Source organism: Sebastes umbrosus, chromosome 21 (assembly GCF_015220745.1).
Source record: "Sebastes umbrosus isolate fSebUmb1 chromosome 21, fSebUmb1.pri, whole genome shotgun sequence".
NCBI classification, from domain to species: Eukaryota; Metazoa; Chordata; class Actinopteri; order Perciformes; family Sebastidae; genus Sebastes; species Sebastes umbrosus.
The window spans coordinates 843,696-868,695 of record NC_051289.1 but is presented as its reverse complement, the minus strand read 5'-3'; the positions used below and the strand labels follow the sequence as shown (position 1 = coordinate 868,695).

The following is a 25,000-nucleotide window of genomic DNA, read 5'->3' as shown; positions in this document are numbered from 1 at the left end:
TATTATATTCTCCGCTCCTTAAACCATAATTTCTTATTGTGTTTTTGCATGTAATTTATTCTATTTAATGTCTCGTCTTTCTTGTTTGTAATGACGTTTTTGATTGATTGATTGATTGATTAATTGATTCGTCCAAAAGCTCTTATACAGAATGTCCAATTTAATGATTAATGACACTAAAGAAATAAATCTCATGGTATTTAAAATGTTATTAAATGAACAATTTTCATATGTAATTTTAACTTTGCAATGCCGCAGAGGCCTCCTGGAAAAGAGATTTCAGACTCACAGGGTCCCCACCGCTAAAAATAAATAAAATAAATAAATAAAATAAATAAAATAAATAAAATAAATAAAATAAATAAATAAAATAAAAAAAAAAAAAATAAAAAAAAAAAAATAAAAAAAATAAATAAATGTATATTTAAAAAAATAAATAAAAATATTCCATCCAAAAAAGGTTTGATTGTGTTTTGCCCTCAAACCACCAACTCAGCCTCTGATATGCTAGAAAACGTCGTTCATCTGTTGCATGAATTAAAGGTGTTGTTAATTGCAGCATGTTTGTACCTGGAAGCAGACGGGCTGCTGGATGTCCTCCACTCTGAACTGTTTGAGGAAGCGTTCGTCCTGACTCCAGAACAGCCGGATGTCTGGGATGCCGTAGAGGACCATGGCCAGTCTCTCCAGACCGAGACCGAACGCCCAGCCGGTCTTGTTTCCTGCCCCGGCTGCAACAACACAACACATACATAGACATTTAACATGCTAACATATCATCACCGTCTAGTTCAGCGTCAGACAGACCCAGTTAGAGACCAGCTGGTGAACATAGTGGAGCATTTAGCAGCTAAAGAGACAGATATTTCCCTCAGGAGGTGGTGGAGACCAAAAACAGAGCTAAAAGAGAGAATATTGGACAAAAACAAAGTCTCCCGATGAATCATCATGCTGCTCTGTAACTGGTCGATGTGGCTGAAATTCAATGAAATGAGAAGTGAAGTCAATGCTGAAGTGTCTTAAACCTTCATCCTGTCTACCAGCCAGCAGGGGGCGCCTTCTCTGGTTGTAGAGAAAATGTCCCTCTTGATTTATTACCTCAGTAAACATTGTAAACATGAGTTTATGGTCTCAATCTCAAAAAAAAAACCAAGATGGAGACGACCAAAAACCAAGATTGTAACTTCATCCAACAGACAATAACATAGCTGCCTCCCGGTCGGAGGTCGGGGGGGTAAAACACTTTAAAACTATATAAAACTTCTCTCAGAGTTAAAGGTGTACCGGTTGCAGTCTGGGCTCCATCTTCACTTTGTGCTATCAATCATTCTGCTGCAGAGACTCTGAAGCTTTTCAAACAGCAGATTTCTCATTTCAGAACGAAACTCTTCAACAGCTCCGAGGCAGGTCAAAGCAAAGGGCAAACGCCCTGTGGAATAAAGGATTATGGGTAATTCTGAGGATTTCAGGCGTTTTCAGCCTGGGACCCAGATGAGAGGGAAGTGGTTTCTCTCTCCGGGACGAAGACTAATTGAGACAAACCTGTTTCCTGTCTGACGAGTCGACCCTCCGCAGACCGAGTCCGTGACCTCTGTCTGGGTCGTGAAACGCAGCACGGAAAACATTTAGCCAGAGAGTGAAACGTGGGATTAAATCCTGAAGTTTATTCAGTCAAACAGTGGATATTCCTACAAATTAAAATACTCCAGTACTCAGCGTGATCCTGCATCAGTCTGCTGCAAGTTTTCACAGTTTTTTTCTGTCACTTATAAGATGAAGTTTTCACTCTTAATCAGCTGTACACTAGTTTTCAATTTACAGATCTGAGACTAACACGTTTTACACGAGTCTCTGGGTTCGAACCCGGCATTTACTCCACCAGGAAAAGCTGTGAAACGACAGAAATGAACAGTTTAAAGTTGTTTAAAGTTCAACAATGACAGACCTGCTGTTTCAAAATAAGAGTCTGTAGCCATGCTAGCATCTCTGTGAGGCTGAACGAGGGAATGTCATTAGTTTCACAGGAATTTAGTCATTAACCAACTATTCTATGGTCTTTCAGAGGTTGTAGCAGGTTCAGTTTTAAAATAAGTACGTAAACTAAGTAAAACACGTACAGAAACCACGTCAACGGAAAACACGTCAACAAACGCCACTAACGTAACTTACGAACCAAAACGACGTTCTCCTGTTTAAAAGCCCTGTGTTTGTTGGACCCGTCCACCATAAGTGGTCTTTCTCGGTTGTTATACTGCGTCACTAACTCTAATCAAGAACGGCGTACTCGTGGCATTTATACGCCTTTTTGTGCAAACAGGCTGGAATTACAGCGCATTACTTTTCGTAGGTTTAACAAATTTGTTTTAATGCCACTAATTTAGTTAATGCATTAACGCAACTTGTGATTTTTAGATTGCAGCGAGCTCATCGGTACCAACCATGTCATACTAGCTTGTCATGAAGGAGGATAAATAATGCTCCAAACTTACGCTAAATCTTGGCGAGGAAAACAGTCTTAAACTATTTTAAACACGCGGTTGTAATTTGAAACAAAACTTCTTTGTTAGGTTTAGGTATTCTGCGTCAACTGGCATCATAGTAAACTATAAAACCTGATGAATCCGAAAAAAATGTAAAAAAAAGTCCAAAAAAGTCTGAAAAATGTCTGAATAATGTCTGAAAAAAAGTCCGAAACAAAAACAGAAGAAAAGTCTGATACTGGTGTCATATAAAACTATAAAACCTGATGAATCCATCGGTACCAACCAGGTCATGCCAGCTGGTCATGAAGGAGGTTAAATAACGCTCCAAACTTACACTAAATTTTGGTGAGGAAAAACTTTCAACCTAAAAAACCTCTGACCTCCAGATAAAATGATCATTCCAACCAACACACATCAAAAGATATTTACATTTTTTAAAGTGAAGTCCCGGCGTTTTTCTGCCCATGACTTTCATTGTTGGATTTATTACTTTTATGAAGTCTCGGAAAGAAACCTGTTGTTCCAAGCTGGATTACAAACCGTCTGAAAGGAAGACGATGCAGCCGACACCTCATTAGAAAGCTGCGGTGGTGACGAAGCAGCTGCAAGTTAAAGTAAGTCTCTACACCGCAGCGTTCTGGAGATATTCTAAAAATAGTAACTGGAGTAATTTTCTGTGGTATACGACAGCGTTGACCTCAGGGGGTTAATTCAGATCATATAGACCCAGCAGTAGAGGTGAAAAACGCCTCCTTACTTCTGTGGAGCACTACACGGAGCACCTTTGAGCGTGGAGGTTGCAGATCAGAATAGCGTGGTAATATGAATGATAGTTTGTGAATGGGGGGGCGTGCTTGGACGGGAACAGGATTAGTTGGTATGCTGCTGGTCACACTGAGCCCGCTGGAGAAACAGGATGTGTCACTGCAGAAAGAGAAAGAGGCGCTGAGGGAGAGATTAGATTCCTGTATCATCACTTTCACACAGATCTGCAGGAATAATTAGCGGCAAGCAGCAGCGCCGCGGCCGCGGGCTGTGATTTGGCTTCCAGACTGGTATTGTGAGGTCAGCGGCGGGGTGAGGAGTGGGCGGAGAGGCTCGGGATGTAATCTGGACATTTTTCTAAATATTTGTGCGTGGGGGCATTCAAATGGCTCTCCACTAATGAACAAACACACCCACGAGCACACGCATGCACACGCATGCACACGCACACGCACACACACACACACACACACACACACACACACACACACGCACAGAACAAGAGGCGGACGGCGAGCGAGCTAGCGGGAAGAAGAATTACCTGCTTTGATTGGAAATGCTTCTGCTTATTATGATGATGTGTAACCTGCCCGCCCCCCCATCCCTCCTCGTAGGTGTGTGTGCGTGAGTCCACAAAGCGCCCGTGCACGCAAACAACGCACCCACTTCCTCCTTTACATCCTGGTCTTGTCGCTGCCGGTCCAATCAGCAGATGGGGAATGTGGTTTCTATGCTAATGAGCGCTGGGTCGAGGGGTCGCGGGAGATGAGGGAACACGCTGGAATAAATCTCCACTTCATCATAACGCACAATCAATCAGATCCGTGACCCCTCTTCCTCCTCTTCCTCCTCCTCTTCCTCCACACCCTTTCTTTTTCTTCACCTCCTTCATTCTCCTCTCCTCTGCCACTCTTCCCTTCTTTTCTGACTCACACACCTCCGTCACTATTCTCTCCCCTCTACTTTCATTTATTCTTTCATTTTTCCTCTCCTCACATTTGATTTTTCAATAATTCCCCCCGCCGTTCTCTCAGTCTCTAACGTCTTTTCTCTCCAGCTTCTGTCGTTTTCCATCACTCGCTGTTATTGTTTTTCCTTTTTTCAGGCTTTTCATCTCATCTCTTGTCTCCTCCGCTGTCGACAGAAACTACGACAAGAATCATTCATAAAGCACATGATGGAAACACGACCAAAACAAAAAACTAAAAAACGTTTGAAAACAAAAACGATGATGAACATGATGAACGAATAAAAACGTAATGATGATGTAATAAAGAAACAGACAAATGAACTCATTTCTATTCTAATGCAAAAGCTGCAGAATCACACAGTAAACCGTTAATCAAGCTGTCGCACGTTTTGCATGTTGCATTTCCAACACGATCTCACAGACGGCGTATAAATACCGCCACATCTTAAGGATTTTCGCGTGTCATTTCTGTGCCACGACTTTAAAATGTGAAACAGTCGCGGTTATGTTTAGGCAACAAAACCACTTAGTTAGGTTTAGGAGAAACATCATGGTTGGGCTTAGAATAAGTAGGTAAACTAAGTAAAATCCGTACAAAAACAACGTAACATAAGTATGGAACTACGTCACTAAAAACACGTCACAAACGTCACTGCTGCGACGGTTGTCGTTTGACGTCTGTTGGATCAGGTTATCATGTCGTCTGATCTCAGTATGAATCCAACAATAGTCATAATACTGAAATGTAACTACATAAAGACTAGATGTCAAACTGGGGTCTACCATCTTCCATATCATGTTTCCTTTCTCTTACTTTTCCTTTGCTTTTCCTTCCCCGTGTCCTTCCTTTCCTCGTCTTATTTGATTCATATTTTGAAACCCTCTCTTCGTTTCTTTCCTCCCCGCTGTTGGCTTCAATTCCTCCCCGATAAAAACATCATTTCTTCTCCCTCTCCTCTCATCCGTCTCCACTCCTCCTAATTATATTTGCCATGAATATATTTATGACTGCATTATTAGAGACTGTGTGTCGGCGGTTGTGGTTTTAAGCTGCATGATTGTGATTAAGTGTAATGATTACAAAGGCAGCCGTGACAGGAAACACCACTTGTAATTAGACGGGGTGACTGCAGCTTTCTGCGAGTGGAATCGGAGACTTTTTAATGCCAGTTCAAATATAATTTAAAACCAGATCCACCTAATAAATGAGAGTAAAACTAAAGCAAATACAAAGCTGTCAACCAGGAGGATTTCTCACAAGAAAAGCAAGTACATTACGAAGACATTTATTATTCATCTCGTGCCACATTTAAAGAAATTAACCACTTGACAAACTTCCCTTTTAGACTTAGAAATATGGTTCTCTAACTTGAAAAAAGGAGCTCACATAAAGTCTTTGACAACTGAGAGAAGACCTCTCGGTGGCTGAGAGTTTGCAGCGCTGAACATCGCTGATTTTTTTACTCACCAGGTATTTTTAAATGCTGTCAACTACAAAAATATTGAAATACCGCTCATTATTTTTTCCAAATCTTGGTCTTTGAGATGTGATAGGAAAGAAAACATTAACTGACTAACTCAAGGGAGTTTCCTTGTGCCTAAACTTTTTATTCCTTCTAGTTTCTGGAATTATGGAGAGAAATAAACTATTGAGACCAAAAAGCAGAGCTGGAAAAAGAGTTGGGGGCATCAGTCTGGAGGTTTGGTTGTTTCTGGGATGGAATACGGGTCTATAAACTGGGAATGAGGTGTAGGGCAGGTAGAGGGTATACAACTCATCGATAAAGTTGAGGTTTGGGAAGTTGTATTGGTCTATACACCAGAGTTTTGAAGGTGTTGGACTGGTCTATGAACTGGAGGTTTGGGGGTGTAGAACTGATTCAGGATATCTGGGAAGTAGGACAGGCTTATAAACTGTAAAGTTGGGTGTCAGGACAGGTCTGTAAACTGGAGGTAAAGGGGGTTTAGGCCTGGTATAACTGGAGGTGTAAGCATGAAGGACTGGTCAGTAAACAGGTGATTTGGGGGTGCAGATTTGGTCTTTAAACTGGAGGTTTGGGGTCGCGGGACACGTTTATAAACTGGGTTTTTGGGGTTGTACACTTCATCTGTTGATTTGAGATTAGCGAAGTAGGGCTGATCCAAAACCTGGAGACTTGCAGGTATTGGACTGGTCTATAAACTGGAGTTTAGGGGATTTACAACTCACCTATTCCACTTGTGGTTTAGGGTTCAGGACTGGTTGACATTTGGGGGTGTAGAACTGGTCTATTAACTGAGATTTGAGGAGTAGAAGGGGTGTATGAACTGGAGTTTTTGGATGTACAAATGATTGATAAATGGAAGTTTACAAATGGTCTATAACCTAGATGTTTTGATGTGTACTAAGTAGGGTCTTGGCAGGGTAGGACTGGTCTATAAACTGGAGATTTGAGGGTTTGGGACTGGTCTAAAGTTGATAGAGCGGATTTGAAGAGTAGGAGTGGAGTGTTTGGGTGTACAAATGGTGGATAAATGGAACTGGACACCTGGTCTATAACCTAGAAGTCTTGGCGTGTATTAACCGGAGGTTTGCAGAATAGAACTGGTCTATAAACTGGACATTTTAGGTTGCAGGACTTGTCTATAACCTTCAGATGTGAGGCTCCAGACTCCACCACAGCCTTGCATTTGGGCTGGAGGGTTTTTGAACTCTCTGCGAACATGTACTCATCAGACTCTGAGTGTCAGAGCGAGGAGTGTCTTCGCCTTCCGCTGCATCAGATCTGAGAATCTTGAGCATGTCAGCCCGTCTGGATCATCTCAACCACCGGGATCAACGGCGAAGAGTCTGTGAGCTGATGAACATCATCCAGAGCTGCCGGCAGATTAACTGACACCGAGGCTAATGAAGAGCTTTCAACGCAAGAAAAATCACACATCTGACACACGAGATGCTGACGTACAGGCGGCCAAGAAGAAAGCCGGGAAAGACGCCTGACTGATGCTCAACAGTCAGTCTGAGTGTGTGTGTGTGTGTGTGTGTGTGTGTGTGTGGGCAGAATATCATTGAACTGAGCTGCAGTGTGGCACAGACATCAGCCAAAACAGATTGCACGACACAAAGCGAGGATAGATGGCCCGAGAGCAAACATCGCAGTGTGTGTTTGAGATGAGACAGCCCCCTGCACTCCCTCTTTCTACTCACACTCAGCTCTGCAATGCCAGGCCTCCTCCTCCAGCCAATCAGGACAGCTCGCTGATTGCGGTGGGGGCTCTGTGTGTGTGTGTGTGTGTGTGTGTGTGTGTGTGTGTGTAGCCGTATCGCCGTCTGTCGATGACGTCATCGTTTAATGGTCACGTGACGCGTGATGGCAGCAGTGATGCGTCTGTGTGAGTAATGTGACATCTGTGTGCAGACTCATGTGTTCACACAGAACAGAAAAAACACTCGGACGGGAAAACGTGAATAATCCGTCCAATAGCAAATGTAGTTTGTTATTTGTCTAATTCTGAGCTAAAACATCAGAAAGTATTGGACTAAATCAGGGCTAAAACACCAGAGAATAATGGACTAAATCAGAGCTAAAACACCAGAGAATAATGGACTAAATCAGAGCTAAAACACCAGAGAATAATGGACTAAATCAGGGCTAAAACACCAGAGAATAATGGACTAAATCAGAGCTAAAACACCAGAGAATAATGGACTAAATCAGAGCTAAAACACCAGAGAATAATGGACTAAATCAGAGCTAAAACACCAGAGAATAATGGACTAAATCAGGGCTAAAACACCAGAGAATAATGGACTAAATCAGGGCTAAAACACCAGAGAATAATGGACTAAATCAGGGCTAAAACACCAGAGAATAATGGACTAAATCAGAGCTAAAACACCAGAGAATAATGGACTAAATCAGAGCTAAAACACCAGAGAATAATGGACTAAATCAGGGCTAAAAACACCAGAGAATAATGGACTAAATCAGGGCTAAAACACCAGAGAATAATGGACTAAATCAGAGCTAAAACACCAGAGAATAATGGACTAAATCAGGGCTAAAACACCAGAGACTAATGGACTAAATCAGAGGCTAAAACACCAGAGAATAATGGACTAAATCAGAGCTAAAACACCAGAGAATAATGGACTAAATCAGAGCTAAAACACCAGAGAATAATGGACTAAATCAGAGCTAAAACACCAGAGAATAATGGACTAAATCAGAGCTAAAACACCAGAGAATAATGGACTAAATCAGAGCTAAAAACACCAGAGAATAATGGACTAAATCAGAGCTAAAACACCAGAGAATAATGGACTAAATCAGAGCTAAAACACCAGAGAATAATGGACTAAATCAGGGCTAAAACACCAGAGAATAATGGACTAAATCAGAGCTAAAACACCAGAGAATAATGGACTAAATCAGAGCTAAAACACCAGAGAATAATGGACTAAATCAGAGCTAAAACACCAGAGAATAATGGACTAAATCAGAGCTAAAACACCAGAGAATAATGGACTAAATCAGAGCTAAAACACCAGAGAATAATGGACTAAATCAGGGCTAAAACACCAGAGAATAATGGACTAAATCAGAGCTAAAACACCAGAGAATAATGGACTAAATCAGAGCTAAAACACCAGAGAATAATGGACTAAATCAGAGCTAAAACACCAGAGAATAATGGACTAAATCAGGGCTAAAACACCAGAGAATAATGGACTAAATCTGGGCTGAAACACCAGAGAATAATGGACTAAATCAGGGCTAAAACACCAGAGAATAATGGACTAAATCAGAGCTAAAACACCAGAGAATAATGGACTAAATCAGAGCTAAAACACCAGAGAATAATGGACTAAATCAGGAGCTGAAAACACCAGAGAATAATGGACTAAATCAGGGCTAAAACACCAGAGAATAATGGACTAAATCAGGAGCTAAAACACCAGAGAATAATGGACTAAATCAGAGCTAAAACACCAGAGAATAATGGACTAAATCAGAGGCTAAAACACCAGAGAATAATGGACTAAATCAGAGCTAAAACACCAGAGAATAATGGACTAAATCAGAGCTAAAACACCAGAGAATAATGGACTAAATCAGGGCTAAAACACCAGAGAATAATGGACTAAATCAGAGCTAAAACACCAGAGAATAATGGACTAAATCAGAGCTAAAACACCAGAGAATAATGGACTAAATCAGAGCTAAAACACCAGAGAATAATGGACTAAATCAGAGCTAAAACACCAGAGAATAATGGACTAAATCAGAGCTAAAACACCAGAGAATAATGGACTAAATCTGGGCTGAAACACCAGAGAATAATGGACTAAATCTGGGCTGAAACACCAGAGAATAATGGACTAAATCAGGGCTAAAACACCAGAGAATAATGGACTAAATCAGAGCTAAAACACCAGAGAATAATGGACTAAATCAGAGCTAAAACACCAGAGAATAATGGACTAAATCAGAGCTAAAACACCAGAGAATAATGGACTAAATCAGGGCTAAAACACCAGAGAATAATGGACTAAATCAGAGCTAAAACACCAGAGAATAATGGACTAAATCTGGGCTGAAACACTAGTGATTATTGGACCAAACCAGTGCCAAATAACCAATGATTACTGAAACAAACCAGTGCCAAGTTACCAGTGACTGTTTGAGCAAATCAATGCTAATCTACCAGTGATTATTGGACCAAACCAGTGCCAAATAACCAGTGAATATTGGAGCAAACAACTGCTAATCAACCAGTGAATATTGGACCGTACCAGTGCCAAGTAACCAGTAGATATTGGGATAAACAAATGCTAATCAACCAGTGAATGTTGGAAAAAAACAGTGCCAAGTAACCAGTGATTATTGGACCAAACCAGTGCCAAGTAACCAGTAGATATTGGGACAAACAAATGCTACTCAACCAGTGAATCTTGGACCAAACCAGTGCCAAATAACCAGGGATTATTGGAGCAAACCAGTCCTAATTAACCAATGAACATTGGACCAAACCAGTGCCAAATAACCAGTGAAAATTGGACCATCACTCTTTCAGTCTCTCACCTCTCCTTCTTCCTCTACATTTACATTTTTCAAGTCTTTTTCTGTTGCTCTTTGTTTCCCCTTCCTCCCATCCCTCCTTCCTCCTCCCCACCTCTCTAATCCCTACATTTACAGCCTCTCCTCTTTCCTCCTCCATCACTCTTATATTTCCCACCTCAGCTCATTCCTCCTTCTCACCTCATCCATTTCTCCTCAACGTTCCCACCATCACTCCTTTTGTCTCTTTTAATTCCACCTGCACTTGTTCATCCCAGCTCTCCGCTTCACTCTGCCGTCCATCACTGTTCTCTTACTTCCTCCTTCATCCCTTCATCCACTTATCCTTTTACATTTCAAAATAAAAGGCCCATGTGCTGGTGTTGATTTTAAAGGGGGACCATCAGTTCCAGTTTCAGACAGCAGCTGTATCGGACCAGTTAGAGGAACAAGTTAATACGAAGCCCTCGGAGGCTCATCTTTTCACCTCACACAGCCACACACTCATCCGTCACCATTCGCAGTCCTAAATGGACTATTGGCAGCCTCCACCAGTCCCCCAACACCGTGATTTATAGATGGAAACTCTCACTGGCAGCTCTCGAGGAGGGAAATATGACTGCAATGCAACACGGGAGTCAAACAGGCAGAACAAGAGGGGAAATGGACTTTTGCTTGTTCAACTCAAAATGACAGATATAAAACAAATGTTGTGCAACTAGAAAATGTATAGGACAATTACAGTCACAAAGACTTTATATAAAAGGAGGTTGCAAACAGAAAATTGGAGCATTTAATAAAAGAAATGACTGCAAAAAAAATCAAGAAGAAAACTACACAATGTCCTGTGAAAACCATGCATCACCACTTTACAAGTATTTAATCCTCTCATCAACATGGGAGTGGACAAATATGCTGTTTTATGTAAACGTATGTATATATTTATTATTGTAATAATGGTGCAAGTTTGTTGCGTTATTTAGCCTCCTTCATGACGAGCTAGTCTGACATGGTTGGTACCGATGGATTCATCAGGTTTTATAGTTTCATATGATACCAGTATCAGACTTTTCTTCTGTCTTTGCTTCTGACTTTTTTTCTGACATTTTTCAGTCATTTTTTTGACAATTTTCTGACTTTTTCGGATATTTTTCGGATTCTTGGACATGACAGTCTTTCCTCGACAAAATGTAGCGTAAGTTTGGAGCGTTATTTAACCTCCTTCACTAGAACCTAGTCTGACATGGTTGGTACCGATGGATTCATCAGGTTCTATAGTTTCAAATGATACCAGGATCTTCACTCTAGCTTTAAAACTGAACCCGCTACAACCTACAAATCATAAGTTGTGTTAATGCGTTAAAGGAATTAAAACTATTTTGCTTTAAGGCGTTATTATCTCGTTAACTTTGACAGCCCTGTTGTTTAAATGGTCTAGAAGTAGGATAATATTCTCAAACTCTAAAGAATTCACAGTTTCATTCACTGACCGACACACTGATGGCGGCGGAGCGACCACGCGGGACACTGGACTACCCATCCGTAAACTTCAATATGTTGCTCATCAACATGTGGACGCTTCTCTTTACTGTTTCTGTCCACAACTTTACTCAACAACGTCACAAAGTGCTGACAGTAACCATGACAGTGGAGAGATTTAATTCTGTCCAACTGTTTCACTCATTGTCACTCTGAATACGAGTGCAGACTTCGTGTCTGAAATCTCGAACATGAACTCTCCCCGCGGTGCGAGCGCTGCTTTGAATCGGCCTCCAGTAATGAATATAGATTATGAAAACAATATGGGCTGAAACAGTCTGCGGCGGCTGCCTGTTATTGAGCCTCGCTCCTGAATTAGTGATGAGGACCACATAAATTATGCAGAGTGATTAGTAACCAGGCAACAGGCGGGTTTACCTCGCCATTTATAGATCAATGTAGTGGGAGGGGGTCAGAGCGAGAGACACAAGAGGGAAAAACTGTGTTCAATTAAAACAGACTTCAAGAACAAATCAGGGCGTGATGAAACGGACGCCAGTGTTTGTTTCTGATTCACGTCTTTGATTTGTGTTGGGTTTCTGAGTGTTTGAAGACGTGAAAATCATCATCTGCTAACCCCAATGAAGCTTCAACACTAAATAACCAGGGCTTATTAATGTTTGTCTTATTACTGTTAACCATAAAGAATTCCACATGATGTCCTTTATGAACAATGTGTGTGCACCTTTAACCAGCTTTAACCCAACAAAAGAAAACATGCATCCAGCTCTGAGGACCAGCGTTTGGGGTAAAAGAAGTACGGAAGTGGCGTTACTTAAGTACGGAAGTTACGTGACAAACAAATCAACGTTGACTTCTGGTTTCCTACGGGACATGAACGTCGGTCTCTTGAGTGAAAGTCTGGTGTTTTTTGAGCCACCTATCCCCCCCAACCTCGTCCCTACGCAGCGTTTATTGTTCTTTATACTTCCTGTTTCACTATTACGTGGATTTCAGCTGAATTGCGGCGTCTGTAGCTCAACATGTCGTCCTTTAACCGCAAGCTACGACTGTCGTATGAGAACAGCCTGACACAACGTGTGCACGAACGTCATTAATCATCAGCGTGTCCAAATATTGACTTTGCCCAAATTTAGCATCCTAGTCATTAACTCAGTGACATCATCACCGATGGCGTTGATGCAGACGACCGTGAACGTCTCTATCTGGTGATGAGCTCTCTGGTTTTACATCATCACTTCAAAATAGATCAAAAACATCAGTTCAATTATCGTCAGTTCCTTTTCTTCTGTGTATTACTGTGATCATGTTGGTGCTGCTCGGCCGTGGGCGCCAACACAAACACAAACATGAGTCACGATTCCACAAATACTGTATTCTTTGTATTTTTATCCACTTTAAACTAAAACACACACATACTCAGGTACATGACGCAGCTTCCCACCTCCTACTGCTGTTTGTTTTTCTGCTCATTTCAAACTACTCATTGCAAAACGTACGAAACACTCACACACACACACACACACACACACACACACACACACTCTCTCCCTCTCAGGTGTGTGAGCGTCCTCGCACCAATCAGCCAGAGATCAGGCTGTAATTACGGGCGGATTACTGGGAAACGGCCGGGCTTTGGCGAGGTTAGGTGGTGGAGCTGTTCACACAGCTTAGAGGCCTGATCCCCTGTTTAGTGGAGGTTAAGACACTTTGTCATCCACACAGTGATAATCAACAGTCCCTGTACAGCGGCCCAGATTATAAAGAAAGACTAATGAGAGAGGCAGCGAGGGTTAGACCAAGGAAGGAAAAGTAAAGACAGAAGAATTCCATGGACTCCATCCATCCATCCATCCATCTTCAACCTCTTATCCGGGGTCGGGTCGCGGGGGCAACAGCTCCAGCAGGGGACCCCACACATTAACCAGCTCTGACTGGGGGGGATCTCACCCTATCTCTAAGGGAGACGCCAGCCACCCTCCTGAGGAAACACATTTCGGCCGCTTGTACCCGCCATCTAGTTCTTTCGGTCATGACCCAGCCCTCATGACCATAGGTGAGAGGAGGAACGAAGACTGACCGGTAGATCGAGAGCTTTGCCTTCCGGCTCAGCTCTCTTTTCGTCACAACAGTGACTCATGTCCATGGACTCATGTGATGAAATATGACTGAGTTATATCTGACATATATTCTGGACGTCTTCAGTTCTTTGTTCTCTCCGATCAACCCCGTCTCCTACAAAACTACCTTCCCATACAACTGAACTGCATCTTCAATTACGTTTCAAGGAAAAAAGTATTTTTTCCCAGATTACAGTCGCAGTTTAAAACACGTAATGAGACTCATAGTTTAGTCTTCTTTAGGGAGAGATAGCAGGTCAACAGTAGATGTCACATAGAAGTGGTGAACATCATCTGAAAGCTGGAACCTGGACATTAATTTGAGATGCAGCTCAGCACTGAGTGTCAAGTTCTTCTAGTCATTTATCAGAAATAAACATGAATTCATTCATTAAAATAAACTGTGAAAGTGTGTAAGGGTTTAGAACATGATGATAGAAGTATATGATAGTCATCCTCATGCTCTGTTATGTCTCATAAGTTGATTCCATTTGTTACTCAGATTTGGTGCTAAATTTAACCATTTTTTTACCACTGGAGAATTGATAAAAATGATCAATAATCCCTCCAAAATACCACATTAAGACACCAAGACCTTGAGGAACATCATGGAAAAAGACATGCTGAGATTTGGGATCGAAAACTTTTGACATTTTGGAGATTTCTGCAAGAATTTGCATTTTTCGGCGATTGGATGGCGAGCACTTGTGTTGTGTAAAACTGCTCAGAAACCCCCTTATTGTCAATATTTTCTGTTTATTCGGACATTTTTTGGACTGTTCTTCGGCCTTGATTCATCCATCCTCTGAATGCTCTAGGTCTCTAGTCGGGGGGGGGGGGACACTGATATGAACTGAAACATATAACCTATAAACAAAAAGCAGCATTTGCTCAGAGATACGAAGACAAACGTGTTCCTTTAACGAGGATCACTGTGGAGCGTTTCTCTCCAGTCTGAGGAGGAGACGTGGTTTCACCCCAACATGTCCCGACTGTGACGGAGGTCGACAGATGGAGAGGCTGACGGAGCCAGAAACACAGCTACACACCGCCGTTCATACGAGTAAACACACACACACACACACGGCGGCGGTGTTTGTGGAGGTGTGTTGGACTTGAGGGGATTTCCCTCCTTCTGCTGGTGATGTTCTCGTGTCTCATTATCCAGTTTGTAGTCCAGAGAGGACACACAGTTTATCCGCCCGTATGGACGCGTGTTTTAATGAAAAACACCGAACAGGCAGGACGACGAAGGGTTAAACTGAGTCCTACTGATCAGATCAGGGGGAATAAAGAGCAGGCGGTGCTTTATCTGCACTGATGATGAAACATGAGACAGACAGAGAGAGAAGGAGAAAAGGAGGAACTGTGGCGGTGTTTCAGGAGGTGAGAGGATGAATTATTATATTAACTAAATATAAAGAATATTAGAATACACTATAAATACACCCGACGACTACAAGTAGCATAACAAATCTAAATTATAAACATAAAATAACACACTATATACATCAGCAAGATGTAAGAAGCTTACAGGACTAAACAGAAGGTAGTACAGTGAAGTACAATCTCTCCCTTTGGGATGTCGTAGAGGAGAAGTACCTCAACATTGTACTTGAGTAAATTAGGAGTTTTTTAATGCACATAACAGAATTTGAAGCTCTGTGATTGGACGTTACGTAACGAAATGCATCTTGGGAGTTGTAGTTGACTGAACCAGATGTTCTCTAACACATCTGTGTACCGCTGATTCACGCTAACACGTGCACATACATGTACTTCCTGTTTGACCTCCTCCTCGTCATTTAACCTCGCCTCTTCTCTCCCCCTCTCTCCTCGCACAATGACAGGAGCAAAAAGAAAAAGAAGAGAGAGGAGAGGAGATGTTTAACGGCGTCGGACGTGATTAATTGCTGGCAGAGAGGTGAAGTTATTCCAAACAGTGATTCAACCTGAGCGCTGTGTAATGAGAAAAGAGGCCGGCTGCCTATTACCTTAATAAAGACGTCTACATGTTAATTAGACTGACACGCCGAGCTGAGCGCGAGCCGAGTGTGTGTGTGAGCGGCGTCTCCGAGGACTCGCTGCTGACGGCAGAATGAAAACAACGCCGCAGACTTCTGACTCTCCTCACACACTCCGCAGTGTAAGAGCCGAGTGATAATTTATACGGCAGAGCGGCGGCTGACATCGTCTCTGTGACGAGTTCAGAGCGCCGTAGAGAGCAGCTCCGCCCCACCGGAGGCTCATCGGGACAGGAAGTACGGATAAACGAGACGCCCCGGACTCGTTTCTACATCAGCTCGGTCACACCTCACACCTGACACAGCCGCTCAGGTGTGAGTATAACAAGAGCTGCGTTACTTCAGGTTCATCGTGAATAAATCATAAAAACAGATGATTTAACTGAACTTAAAGTTCCTGTTTGGAACTTCTTACACGTATAAATCACCCGGGTCGGTGTCTCATGGTCTCTCGTGTGTCTACGCTGTTCAGACTCAGACTCCAACACAAACTCCAGTGAAGCACCAAAACCTCTTGGTTGTATCTGGTGAAGCTGTTAAACAGTGTTGGCCGCGGTCGGAGGACGCGGGGGAGACCGTAGCTTTGGTCTCCAGGACCGGAGTCTCTGCTCCTCTGCTCCTCTGCTCCTCTGCCTGCCTTCACTCACACACCACGCTCCTTCTCTCTCTCTCTCTCCACCTCTCACGTGCATGCTGCTCACTCCACACTGCAGAAGAGTTAGTTTAGCTCTGAGAATATCTAGTGAATGTTCAGTGGACGTTTGTGCAGAAATAACTGCTGCAGCTCCTCCAGACCAACAGAGGTTTCCCGTGTCTTGTGAAGTGACGGGGCTCCGCAGAGAGAAACGTTATCGTCTCCGACCAAAACTCCGGCGTCTCCCCCGTTCCCTCCGGCCGCGGTCGGGAGGCTGAGGCAGGAAAAGCCAACACTAGGATCAGCATTGATTCATGGAGAGACCTTGGTCTGGTCAGCTAACATTACTGCCAAGCAGCTGAAATATAGAGTGATATTGTGCTTTTAGCTGACGTGTGTCTCCTCACTGTGTTGAGCGATGCTCCTTCATGTCTATGTAGAGCGAGCACAAGCGCCAGCAACAGAACGCTGACTTTAGTTGACTTAACGGCCACAGGTGAAGCTGTTAACAAGCATTTATGATTCTTACTAACAGTCCCTTTACCTCAAGTACAGGACATACTTTACTAGTATTTCTATTACTACCTTCTACTTCTATTCCACTACATCTCAAAAGGGGAGATGTTGTAGTTTTTACTCCACTACATTTATCTTAGTTCAGATTGAGGTTATTAATATGAAATATAATTAACTAATTAGTTAAGATCGGGGCTGTCAATCGATTCAGATATTGCAATAAATCAGAATATCGAATCGCGATACTTAAAAATGGATAGTATCACATCAGGAGATAGGTGTATCATCCCAACCTTAATATTTAATGTGGGCTTGACTACCTAACCTCTGAAGCTGGGACACATTACAATCTACTGAGTGCACATACATTAAAACCAATGTTTTGCTTGTAGGTTAAAAGCATGATGGATATAAGGTGCTGTCCGATGGGCATATTGAAGAGTCAGAGTCTGATTCACACATTATTCACAGTGATTTATCTGTGCAGTCTGCTGCCGGCGTTCAACCCTTCCCTCCGCCAGTAATGACCAACCGATCGCCTGCTGGCTCCCACACCGACGCTATTATTAATCAATCAGGTCTGTTGTTTGTGGACATCATGTGTCATTCATGTCCTGAACTACCTTCCACTGACCACCAACTTTTGGTTTGGACCTTTTTGTTGCAACGAAGTGAAATATGAAATATGACCGCTGCATGACCATAAAGTCCGTCTGACTGTCGACAGTTTCAATCAAAACATTCTCAACTCAGGAGCTTTCAATCACGTCAACAGTTACTGAGCTTCAATGTCATAAATAAACTTTCACGATTAAAGGGCGGGTGCATTATTTTTTTTATTTTTTATATCTTCCTGTATCTTCCCAGTGGTTTTCCTTATGTATTCAAATCCCAACATTTCATGTTTTACCACGAAAATGCTGTTTTCCCTTCATATATATATATATAAATATATATATATATCCTTATAGTCAGTGTATTAACATTACATACAGTAACTAATCAGAAAGTCACACAATAACACAAACTAAGTAACTGATCAACGCAGCGTTAGAGCAGCAACTCTCCTGTTCTGAGAGGTTAAATTACTGTTTTTGTGAATGGAGTCTGGTGGCTTTGAAGAGAGCCATATGACGGTTTCAGTTCCCCGTCAGAAAGGGCTGTCTGACGGCGAGGTAAAGCAGCAGTACAAAAACGTATGTTCAGTTTCAGTGTATACGCTATATTTAGAATATTTTCACGTCTTTACCTCGCCGGCAGACAGCCCTTTCTGACGGGGAACTGAAACCGTCATATCGCTCTCTTCAAAGCCACCAGACTCCATTCATAAAAACAGTAATTTACCAAACACGTCCTGCAGCTGCTTCACAGTAAATACTTTACAATACAAGAAATGATGAGTTTGAATAACTGAATAAAGTTTGACTCTTCCCTGTTTCAACGATGGTTTTCCAGCTCAGTGTGGAAGAACTTGACCTCAATGTGATCACCAACATCAGTGTTGGACCTCACCGATGCTCTTGTATCTGAACCCTGCACAAAGCAAATCATTCCACCTGTGAGAGTGAGTTGATCTACAGGAGGTTTCCTGCTCCCTCGCTCCACAGCAGGCTATGGTTTACTTTTATCAATATGAAATAAATCTCTGCCACCCCGGCTGCCGTTCTGCTCCACCAGACTGCCTCTAATAAAGTACTCCTGTTGTATTCAGGTATTTCCCCGGGGTTACACAGGAATCAACACCTGTATCCGTCTTCAGACAGCCCGCCGCAGCGCTGAGGTTCTTCCACGCTTTGTTTCACTCGGCTTTAACTCGGTGCTGACGGCGGAGGACTGAGCAGACAAACTGGTTCTGCTCAGTGTTAGTATTGAAAGGACTGAAACGTCTGTAGCAATGCTGGGAGACCAAGACTTTAATCAGTTGAATAATGAGCCATTAAGTAGCAGCTGCAGGATGTGTTGAGTTTGTATCTGCACATGTAACGTAACGTATCATAAAATGGTTCGTTTGATATCTGATTAAAAGTTATTTCGTTTTTTTTCGTGCGTTTTCCTTCGAATGTGCAGAAACATGAGCGATCAGTGCGTCTGTGCGATCCTCTGCAGCAAACTACCCGGTTTAGGAAAAGATCCTGGTTTGGGTTAAAATAACATAAGTACGGAAGTTACAAATAAGTTAACATTATGGATAAAATAACTACGGAAGTGGCGTTACTTAAGTACGGAAGTTATGTGAAAAATAAGTTAAAATTTGGGTTAAAATGACTACAGAAGTGGCGTTACTTAAGTACGGAAGTTACGTAACAAATGACAAAAAAAGTCAAAATTTGCCCCAAAAATACACAGTCTCCCTGCAACAAACAGAGGCACATGGCTAATTATTGTGCAGAATGAAAAGTCTGAAAAATGTCCGAAAAAAAGTCAGAGAATTATCAAACAAATGTCCGAAATAAAAAGTCAGAAAAATTCAGACAAAACTTCCGAAAACAAATCTGAAAAAAAGTCTGAAACAAAGACAGAATAAAGGTCCGATCCTGGTATCATAGTAAACTATAAAACCTGATGAATCCATCAGTACCAACCATGTCAGACTAGCTGGTCATGAAGGAGGTTAAATAATGCTCCAAACTTACACTAAAGAAACAACGTAGTATCGTCTGCAAAGAAGTTGAACCTGGCTCAATTTCTGTTACAACGCAATGCGATGCAATCCAGCAAGTTGTTGCTCAAGTAAATATAATAGGGCTGTCAAAGTTAACGCGATAATAACGTGTTAACGCAACTTGTGATTTTTAGGTTGTAGCGGGCTCAGTTTTAAAGCTAGAGTAACATGATCTTGTAGTGAAGGAGGTTAAATAACGCTCCAAACTTACGTTAAATTTTGGCGAGGAACAACTGTCATGTCCTTGTTTAAAGGGGTCCCTTGACCTCTGACCTCCAGATGTGTGAATGTAAATGGGTTCTATGGGTACCCACGAGTCTCCCCTTTACAGACATGCCCACTTTATGATCATCACATGCAGTTTGGGGCAAGTCATAGTCAAGTCAGCACACTGACACACTGACAGCTGTTGTTGCCTGTTGAGCTGCAGTTTGCCATGTTATGATTTGAGCATATTCTTTATGCTAAATGCAGTACCTGTGGGGGTTTCTGGATCAATATCTGTCATTGATCTGTGTTGTTCATTGATTTACAATAATAAATATATACATACATTTACATAAAGCAGCATATTTGTCTACTCCCATGTTGATAAGAGGATTAAATACTTGACTAATCTCCCTTTAAGGTTCATTTTGAACAGATAAAAACATGTGTGATTAATCAGGATTAAATAGTTAAATCGATTTACGGCCCTAATATTCATTCATCCTTCTCATTCAACTGTCCTCAAAGTACTCTGAGCTCCTCCACTACTGATGGTTTACCTTTGAGCAAGGCTCTAAAGCCTGAACTGTGTGACAGGATTTCCAGCAGGTGAATGAGTGCTAATGAACAAGAACAGCAAATCCTCCACCGGATGAAACACTGCTTCACCTTTCAGCACATTTATTGCTTCTCTTTGTAAAACAGAGAGCAGGCGGAGGAAAGAAGTGGGAACATCTCGTTGCAGCGTTCAGGCCTCGGAGGAAGAACATGTTGGGTGTCAGGTTGGAGGAGGGGAAGAAGGTCGTGAGCTTAATGATACGTCTGCTCTCAGTGTATGACTTCATGTTACACACTGACTGTAACCTTTAACACACCTGTGAAGCTGAAAGCGTCTCTATCAGAGGAGGTCTGGCTCTCTGCTTCTCCAACAACTTCTCTATGGTTTGGGTTTAAACAACACGGGAAGTTGCGTTACTTAACAGACTAGACCAGGGCTCAGCAACCTTTACAAGCTAAAGAGCTATTTTAGGCAAAAAAACAAAAACAAAAATCTGTCTGGAGCCGCAAAACATGTGATCATTGTGATGAAGGTAACTCAGTTTACAGTCTAAGTATATAGTATATCAATCTAATGCAGTGAGGGACAAAGAGACAATGTACTACGGAGTATTAGGGCCACATTGAGGGAAAACACATCTGAGATTTACACAATAAAGTCAGAATATTACGAGAATATAGTCACAACTTTACGAGAAAAAAAAAATCGTAATATTACGAGAATAAAGTCATAACTTTACGAGAAAAAAAAGTCGTAATATTATGAGAATAAAGTCGTAATATTACGAGAAAAAAAGTCGCAATATTACGAGAAAAAAAGTTATATTAAAATGAAATTACTACTTTATAATATTACGACTTTATTGTCTAAATCTCAGATGTATTTTTTTCCCTCAACGTGGCCCTAATACTCCGTCGTACCGTCGTACCATAGACCTACAACTATGATACATGGAGCCACTGGAGAGGAGCTGAAGAGCTGCTCTAGATATAAAGTCATTAAGGTTATTGGGGATGTGAGATATTAACCCTTCGACTTCCACACATCATGTTGAAAGTAAAACCTGAAGTCCTGTGATGTGGTGAAAATACTTTCCTGTGAGATGCGGACGAGTGAAAGGAGAGAGATGGACTAGTGGAGGAGAGGAAGAGGAAGTCCTTTCTACCTCTTCGAGTTGAAGCCCTCTCTGACAACGTTAATGCCTTTCTAAGCACCTTAAAGACGCCACTAATGAGTTAAACAGAGCTGCATTAAAATTGTATTAGATGAGAATCACTTGAGAAACTCGCACACATATTTCACACTGAGACATTTTAAGGATCCGGCTGCCGGAGGCCGTCGGCGAATGAGGAAAACGTTTCCTCTCTTTGACGCCATGCATCTCTGAGATTAGACAGCAGGCTGTTAAACGGTATTTCACCTGCCGGAGGGTCAGCGAGCGCTGCCGTTCAAAATGACCATTAAAAACCCCGTCATCTGAGACTGATGCCAGAACTACAGCGAGCAGCTTTGTCCTGGTCATTCCTCAGCGACCGCTGCAGCGACCGCTGTGGCGAGGTAACACATTAATAAATGATGCGCGGTGAGGGTTTGTATTTTTCAAAACTGCTCTTAATTAATGCGTGTTAACAAGCTAAATAACAAGCTGCAGGTAATTAGAGTTGGTTAATTACACGGCCTGAAACGAAGACGGAGAACGGAGGAGAGCGTGGGGGGGGAATGAGGAGCAGCTTGAGAAGATGTGTTTGAATTTAGTAAAGCAGAGAGATTACAGTTAAAAGAGGCCATGCAGGTGATCATCACCTTAAGGCCTACCTCAAGGTGTGGATAAGCAGCTAGCGGGCGGCTGTAGGCAGCTAGAGGGCGTCTATAAGCAGCTAGAGGGCGTCTATAAGCAGCTGGAGGGCGTCTATAAGCAGCTGGAGGGCGTCTATAAGCAGCTAACGGGCGTCTATAAGCAGCTAACGGGCGGCCTTCCATGTCGGCCTCCATTTTTTTGTTCGACCCAATAAAGCAGAAAAGCTGCAATACAAAGAGCGTTGGGCTCCGTAGAGACGACGGAACCATCTGGGTGGTTAACGGTTCTACTGGTGCTGCTGGACCACCAGAGGTATGTTGGCATCATGTCCATGAGCGTCCTCACAGGTGTGCAAAGACAAAGAGATGTGTATGTGTGTGTGTGTGTGTGTGTGTGTGTGTGTGTGTGTGTGTGTGTGTGTGTGCTCATATGACGATAGTCCATTCTGGCAGAAAGCTGGGCAGACACCAGCTGTGCATCATTTACCATGTAACACACACACACTAACTGCTGAGTCAGGTGGTTCAGAGTCTGATGGAGGCAAACTGGTGAAGTGCACAGATGGTGATAAATAAACACACACACACACACACACACACACACTGGCAAACAGATATTAGCCTGCTACATGTCCCCATACATTCCAATGTGGAGGTGGTGGTGACGATGAAGATGTATGATGACGACGATGATGATGGTGATGGTGATGAGCTCTAGTACGATCGCAGTGTTAAACCGTTTTAAACACGTGGTTAACGTTGTGAATGGAAACAGTTAATCTTCCTCAGGGTTCGGCTTGAGATGACTACGCTAGTTAGGTTGTTTAAAACGGTCGTAACGTTATTTAACGGTCACTTGATGTACGACATCACCTGCTCTGAAAAACACGTTCTCACTCCCGACTCGTCACATACCGCCACTCGGTCAGCGCCCCTCGGCATCGGGGACCAACACACGAGGTACCCCTCTAGTGTTACTTTTGAATGGACCGGGGACGGCGTGTCAACAACTCAAGGTACTGACGATACTAAGGACTCACGTCACTGACTACGTCACTGACTACGTCACTTGTTGCGACCGTTGAATAACGCCGAGGGTGGGTTTACATTGGAGTTAGTTGAAAGCTCGGTTCCTCACATACAGTTGCTAAAGGTCGCCTCCGTGTGTCGGTTGCCGATGCCGAGGGGCCTTTGGAGGGCTATCACTACAGACGTATTTGTGATACGTCAAAGTCAAACGTAATCCAGGAGAAAATACTCCAACCGTAACTGAGAAGGCAGTTTAGTTGTACGAGGAGGTGATTTTCAGGACACGGAGCTGCACAGACAGCGAGACAGTCGATCAGAACAGAACAGATGCAGCGAGATTCATTCGTCCCAACTGCTCCTCAGTGAATAATGACCAGAGGACGGAGCAGCCTCCACACAATCTGACTGTGACTGTCTATATGACCAACACACTCAGTCCATGTGGCCGTGAGTCAACGCAGAGAGAGAACTGGGCCGTGATTGGTCCGTCGCTCTGACCGTGAACACTGTTACTACTGTTGTTATTTCAGGCCGAGACACCTGCAGGCTTCACTACTGCTGGGCATCGTTCCCAATACGATACCACTTATCTTACTTTGATTTAAAATGCTCCACAACAAAGCACTACACAACTATACTAAACACAAAGAGAGAGCCCAGATAAACGCCACTAACGTCTTTAACGCATTAACGCATCCTGGAGACTCTTATTGTGAAGCAGCTGTAAGAAAAGCAACGCATCTGTGACCCACAGTAAACCGACGGTCCGGGACCCCTGGGGGGTCTGGGGCTCTTGGTTTACGGACTGACGCTTTCAAACCCTTAAAATTTGGCATTTTAGCCGTCACTATCTTGGTTTTTTGTTTTTTTGGTCGTCTCCATCTTGGTTTTTGTTTTTGGCCATCACCATCTGGTAAATGGTAAATGGACTTGTATTTATATAACTCTTTTCTAGTCTTCCGACCACTCGAAGCTCTTTACACTACATGTCAACATTCACACACACATTCATACACTGATGGCTGAAGCTGCCATACAAGGAGTCAACCTGCCCATCAGGATCTGATCTAAATACTCATTCACACACCGATGGCTCAGCCCTCGGGAGCAGTCTGGGGTTAAGTGTCTTGCTCAAGGACACATCGACATGTGACCGGAGCATCGAACCACCGACCTTCCGATTGGTGGACGACCCGCTCTACACTCCGAGCCACAGCCGGCAAAGAGTGAGTTTTCCACAGAGGCATTTTCTACAGCTCAGGCAGCACCAGACCTGCAAACATGAGCAAGAGTCCCTGAAGGCAGCAGAGCCAAAGTGTCTTCGTAGGACAAATCCCAGAGACGCTCGTACGGGAGGCTAAAACTCCGACAAACATCCAGAGAGCCGGCCGCCAGAGGAGCGTGTTGGGGATTTGTCCCGTTGCTCAGTGAAGCTGCAGGATGAACGTCGGCTCAGCGGGAGAACAGCTCGCTGCCTGCAAGCAATAAAACGCCTCTCACCCTCAGCACGCCGGATTCAAACGTTAACTTCAGTCTTTCTAAAGGAGTTTTGTTGTGATCTTTTTAATAAAGTAGGAGTCCCTTTTTATTAAATGTGGATGTTATTTTGGGAGGTATCTGAGCCTTTCATACAGTTTTGTAACATTTGACTTTTACTTTTTCTGTTATTTGGTGGTAATTTTTTCACTTTTTG

At 42.8% G+C, this 25,000-nt stretch overlaps 2 protein-coding genes across 2 annotated transcripts in view; both read right to left on the bottom strand.

Annotated features, from left to right (window-relative positions):
* Window positions 1-25,000, bottom strand: part of LOC119480982 (NACHT, LRR and PYD domains-containing protein 12-like) — a 705,305-nt gene that overhangs the window by 226,219 nt on the left and 454,086 nt on the right. The gene's annotated exons all lie outside the window — the stretch shown is intronic.
* Window positions 1-25,000, bottom strand: part of fars2 (phenylalanyl-tRNA synthetase 2, mitochondrial) — a 76,204-nt gene that overhangs the window by 38,710 nt on the left and 12,494 nt on the right. Inside the window, 1 exon segment of the mRNA XM_037757671.1 lies at window positions 571-731. Within this exon segment, the coding sequence (XP_037613599.1) occupies window positions 571-731 (161 nt within the window).